Source organism: Lotus japonicus, chromosome 1, assembly GCF_012489685.1.
Source record: "Lotus japonicus ecotype B-129 chromosome 1, LjGifu_v1.2".
Taxonomy (NCBI): domain Eukaryota; kingdom Viridiplantae; phylum Streptophyta; class Magnoliopsida; order Fabales; family Fabaceae; genus Lotus; species Lotus japonicus.
In genome coordinates, this window is record NC_080041.1 from 76,939,135 (window position 1) to 76,945,223 (window position 6,089).

The 6,089-nt window shown below is 39.2% G+C and overlaps 1 protein-coding gene across 1 annotated transcript; it reads right to left on the reverse strand.

Moving 5' to 3' along the window:
- Nucleotides 1–272: 272 nt before the first annotated feature.
- On the reverse strand, nt 273–1,095 carry LOC130732065 (cytochrome c oxidase subunit 3-like). The gene is given in 5 exon segments (XM_057584189.1): nt 273–341; nt 343–716; nt 719–784; nt 787–976; nt 979–1,095. Coding segments are annotated over 5 exon segments (816 nt in total).
- Between the last annotated feature and the right edge of the window lie 4,994 nt (nt 1,096–6,089).

The following is a 6,089-nucleotide window of genomic DNA, read 5'->3' on the forward strand; positions in this document are numbered from 1 at the left end:
TGCTTTAGGAAATGGAACTTTTCCAAGTTCAGGAATAAGATCATTCATCACTCTAGTTTTAATAGGAACACTCACTTCCTCCTCAACTATTTCCTCACTTTTTTCTCCCTCTGCTTTCTTTTCTAACGCATTCAACAATCTACCACTTCTAGTAGTCATAGCAGAAGCACTGAATATAATATAAAACCATTAAAGTGACTCTTACCCAACAACTTAAACTTTTGGGATTAAGTGGTTATTTGACATATTCCTCAATCCACTGTTTCGTTCCTTCATATACCTCCCCACCAATAGATAGAGACAAATGGGAATAATCGAACCACGTCTACAAAATGCCAGTACGTACCATGCAGCTGCTTCAAAGCCAACGTGATGCTCCTTGGTCAGATGACCAAGATATTGGCGAATACCACATATGATCAAGAAAAGAGTACCTATAATCACATGAAAACCATGAAAGCCAGTTGCTAAGAAAAAGGTAGAACCATAAATACTATCCGAAATAGTGAAGGGTGCTTGATAATATTCCATTCCTTGAAAGCCGGTGAATATTAGAGCCAGTGAAACAGTTGCTACTAAAGTGTAAACTGCTCGTTTTTCCTTCCCCACGAGTATAGCATGATGAGCCCAAGTAACGGCTGCTCCAGATGAAAGGAGAATAGGGGTATTAAGAAATGGGATTTCCCAAGGATCCAAAACCCCAATCCCTTTTGGGGCCAAATACCCTTGATCTCTACCGTAGGTGCCAAAGAAGAATGAGAAGAAGCCCAAAAAAAGCAAAAAGGAACATAACCTCCGATACGATGAACGGAATAGAACCATATCGAGGTCCTAATTGTACGACTTTGGTATGATATCCTTCCAACGTGGATTCACGTAGAACATCGCGCCACCATACAAACATGGTATATAGGAGAAATATTAGGTCCAAACTGTCCAAACTGAGAAGTGTTGCACCCCCTTGAAATGAGTGCATGTCAGCATGTACATCACACCTCCTACGGTTGTAGCCAAAGCTCCGAGTGAACCCAAAATAGGCCATGGACTTGGACTTGGACATACCAAATGATAAGAATGCCTATGAGATTCAATCATAAACCACTTTGCCTCGATTGTATGTAAACCCCCTTCACCCCCACCCCCTAAAGTGGTAAAGAAGGGCTCTTTTGGGTCTTATATTTCTATCTGACAGGACAAAGAAATAGGAAGGGATGGTTCTTTCATTGCATTGATAGAAGTCTAACTAGAAAAAGATCTCTCTAACACTTTGAGAAGAGAATCGTTAGTTTGACTGACGAACTACGTGGGAAAATGGACCTTCTTTCTTTGATTTTCAGCAAGCATTTTTTGAAAGTAACAATTCTATTCAGTTTGGTTTCGGAAAACTTGCTGGTCGTGGATTAGTGCGTTATGCGCCGTCGGCGGCACAGGTTGATCTCTCTGTTGGAGGCTGCATTCATTTATTCAACTTGACACGTGGGAAGGGCTGACTCTCCTAGTGGCTCGGCTTGGTCTCACTCCCTTCCTACACTATTCCTCCCCACTAAAAATAGCGCTTTATAATCTCAATAACCTTTCTTTCTGAACGCAAGACTACACCTCTTCCCGAAAGCTTCGCGGAGCAATTTGAAATGGTCGTACTGTACTGGTTGGACGATGACACAACAGGACCCTCGTATGAAACCCAACCGAGCTTCCTTGCACTATGTGGAACGGACTATTCTCGGATTGGACACGCCTATAGCTAAAGGAACGTACAACGAGCCATAGCAGGAGTGAGGACAATGTCCCGTCAGATACCACGGCCCACGGGCAAGCCAGCGACCTTCACCTCCCGCAAGTCCCTTCGGTCTCCTTTAGCTCCGGTGGGCGTGGTTCTGTAGTTCTTCTGTTCTGGCCTTCCTTCATGTCGTAACCTTAGCTTATCGACGGGTCTTGCAATACATACAGATATGTTTTGACACGTTAGTAAAAAATCTGAGTTGGCAAATTTTGCTAATAAGGGAAAGAATGAGATGGAGGCGTCACATTAGGCGCTTCTAAATCTATATATAATATAAATAGATAGATGAGAATTTATCTTTATCGAATGTCATCTATCTTTTTTCTTTGTAGAAATAGCTTATTTAGAAAAAAATTAAATGAATATAAATAGGAGTACTATTCTAAGAGTAGGTTATGAATTGAGTTACGTTTGTAAAGAAGCAGGTTCTCCTTAAATCAAGTAGTATTGACATATAAATGTTTTTTAAATTAGTAAAAAGAATCAAATAAAACTGAATATGGTATGTTTTTTTATTAAATATATAAAAAAAATTAATGATTTTCTGTTTGTTTTTTAACATTTTTTTTGGTTGACAAATATTAGTTGTTAATAAGTATAGTAAGTTAGTCTTCCTTAGAGTTCGAAACTTTGTTTGCATTAGTTCTTTTTCCCCAACAGATTTAAAGGTTCAATGTTTCCAAGAACAGTGTAGCGCACTCAATCTAATTCTATATGCCTAACGATTTCTTTAGAGATATGTTTTTGATGAAAGGTTAAAGAATTGGAGTAAGTTCAATCAATATCTCCCAACTCCTTGGGCCCTCTTTTCTCTGTACAAGTTATAAGGACAAGAGGAGAGGGAGATTCCACATATATAGAACATAAGTCCCATCAACTGGCAGCTATAATACAATTAGCAACCTGTTGTCGCGACATACATGCTTTTGCCCATTTGCATTGTTGAATTCATACTTATAAACATTGAAATAGTTGGTAAATAATTGAAGGCTTTAAACATATTGATAATAGTTCAATTCTTAACTGTGTACAAAAAGCTTTGTTGGGAAAGATAAAATCCACTTTAATATAATATATGTGATCACTCGAAATGAATTAATCTCGAAACCATCGGTTAAGGAAACCCTTAAGAAAAGGTTTATGCATTGACAATAAGAGAAGCCAGCGGAAACTTGTTTGCCAATTGTCACAACATTGGGTTCCATCGGTCAAGGACCTGTGCTTTGTCCACAAAAAATAAAATGCACTAGACTCTTCATAGGCTGGGCAATCACGACTCACTCCCACACATAGTCATGTTTCTATCTTCAAAAGAAGATGCATAAACCACATATACCCTAATCGTGCATATGAAACATAACTTTTTGTGTCAGTTTTTTACCTCCATAAATTAAGTTGAAATTATTTTTCTACTTTTCACTTTGTGACAGTAAAAAATCATCATAAAAATAAGTGTTAGATTTAATCGATGTTATAACATTCATATACTTATCAGAACTGATCTATCTTACCAGCTGCCTGGTAGAGAGAAACTCTACCAAGTAAAATCAAAGGAAGAAAATCAAAAGAAAACTAAGAAAAGAAGATAAAATAAAACTTTGTCAATTTTCTTGTTAATCTTTCATAATGGAATCCATACAACTTATACTAACTATCCACTCTAAGGGATGAAAGGTGACCTTACATGTGGCACCATCATAGAAAGTAGAATATTCTAGAACATGATCTAAATAATAAACTAGAAATAAACATAGAAATAATAATAACTAATTATAATTGGCATAGTAACTTGAGGCCCATAAATGATGTAGCTATAGAAGCCCATTGAGAATGCAACCCTCTACCATTACCATCCCCTTGAAAACATCCTTGTCCTCAAGGATGGAAAAGTGAGCTAGCCATGCAACAAGAAAGATCCATGCTAGGAGAGTAATGTCAATGAGGCCAAGTCCAGGAAAAGAAGTAACTGTCATGTTAAATGAAAGCACCAAGGTAGCATGAAGGGCCAATAGAGTGACTTGATGTGGTGTGTAGTAACAAAAAATGCCTTGTGTGCTGTCCCATGAAGCAAGAAGTTCACGCCATTTAATTTCATGGCCAATGGGGAAGCCTAGCCATGCTATTAAGCTTTGTTGGAAAGACAATTCAAGTGGTGGACATAGGGAAGTCTTGTAAGACCAGCCCAATATAAGAAAGACCCAATTGAAAGAGTGTTGAGCATGGTGAGCAAGCTTCGTTTGACCCCTTGTGAACAAGTGGGGTAGCCATGCAAGGATGAGAATCCAAGTAAGAAGAGAACAATATGTGACATTGTGAAGCACTGAAGCAAGCAGTGACTGTAAGAGTTTAATTCTCTGGTGCTCAAGCCACACGGTTTGTGCAGCAAAGCTGGACCAATCGAAGAGCTTAGGTGCTGCCACATTTAATGACAAAGAGTACGCAGACACAGTTTGTGTTTGCAAGTCCTCAAAGATGAGAAAATGAGCCCGCCAAGCAACGAGAAGGATCCATGTGAGGAGCGTACCGAGACTTGGGCCAAGTCCATGAGTGAGCCCCAACCTTTGCTCCAGGACGCAGAAAGAAATAAGGAAGGTTGTTGTGGGAGGAATGGAAAATGCTAGTAGGCTCAACATGGGAAAATCATTTGGAATTGGGCCCATCCAAAAACAGATTCCACATATTTGGCTATGAAGCATTTCATCATGGTAGTTGCAATAAGAGAGCAATGCTGTTTGCAGCAAAAGAACATGTGTGCATGGCCTAATAAAAGACACCTTGTTCCAATTTGTTTCCACATTGCCAAATGAATTATATGCTACCGAGGTAGGGCCCGTGGGTAAAAGAATTTCCCATTCCATGTACCAAGTGGGATGCACGAACCCCATGTGTGAAAGAAAATGGGAATTCAACTCTTCATGCCTAGCATCCCGTGGTCTTTGACAATGTGTCCCTATGGAGCTTGGAACAGGGAAAAGTAAGTGGATCACAACCAATGGAGCACAATCACACTGCGTACAAGTGCTTTGATATGTTGCCGTAGAGTGCATTGAATCATGGAGAAAAGGTTTGAGAAAACCCTCCTCAAAATACAGTAAGCCTCTTGTCAATTTATACTGTGTTATATGTGCTTTGGAGCTGAAGATAGCTTCTCCTGCTAGTGAGGAAGAACTGATCCAAAATGTAGTCCCAATTGCTAGATAGGAGTCTAAAAGGAATATAGCAAGTTGTCCCAGAGCAGAGGTGCTTGCCTCAAGTTCACCATCAACCTTGGTAGCAGTAGATATATCACAAGAGCTTAACCAAGCAGGATGAAAATGCCTAGCAGGCCAGTCAAAAATATTAGCTGTAGATGTCTGAGTAACATAGGTCAATGTAGCAGGATGAAGGTAAATCAACTTCAAATTATCAGTAGCACATATAGCCAAGTTACCATTGGCTAAAATGGAAACAACAACATGAATTCCAGGATCAGACAGTGTGATAATCATTTCATGTAATGCGGTATCAACATGATTTTCAAAATGAGTAGTATTAGCAAGTATCTTCAAAAGTTTCTTCTCATGCATTTTATCAAACATATGGTGCGGGATTCGATGAGTTATGTCTCTTGGAATGAGAAGTGAGTCAGAGTTCAATTCAAGGATTGTACCAGGTGACCTTGTAGGTATGTTGCCCTCTTGGCTAGATAGAACGCATGACGTTGCCATAGAGATAGACATAGAGCTGAGAATAAGTTCAGCTATGGATGCCCAATCAAAATCCGTGTGACCATAGCTTTTCCACAATGAAAATCTCATAGGTGTGGCTTGTATAGGATAAGCATTGGGCTGACCTCCAAAGGCAGAGTAGTGCAAAACTGAATCTCTTGTAGCATGTCTTGAGATAGCAGCATAGTTAGGTTGATCAAATACCAGAGTTAACATAGCAACCACTTGAACAATGCCAGGATCAAATAGTTTCATACCAGGTCCAGATAATGATGAAAGTGCAATCTCTGATGTCAAATTCATTGGTCTCATCCTCTGCCAGTCAAGTAATAGGTTGATGTATGTTTCTAATAGCTTTTCAAAAGTATTATCAACACATATCCTCGTATTCCTTGTCACAAGCATTTTCTCAAACACCTTAGGACATGGAACCCCAATTTTTTGTACATCAACAGTAGTGCTTGAATTGTGAAATTGCATAAGCAACTTGTCAAAATGCTTTTCAAATTGAGCCTCATTATTTTTCTGCACAAACTTACCCTCAAGCAAATTTCCAAACACTTGGCGGGGGTTCCTAAGAACTAAGTCAGTTGTTTTCA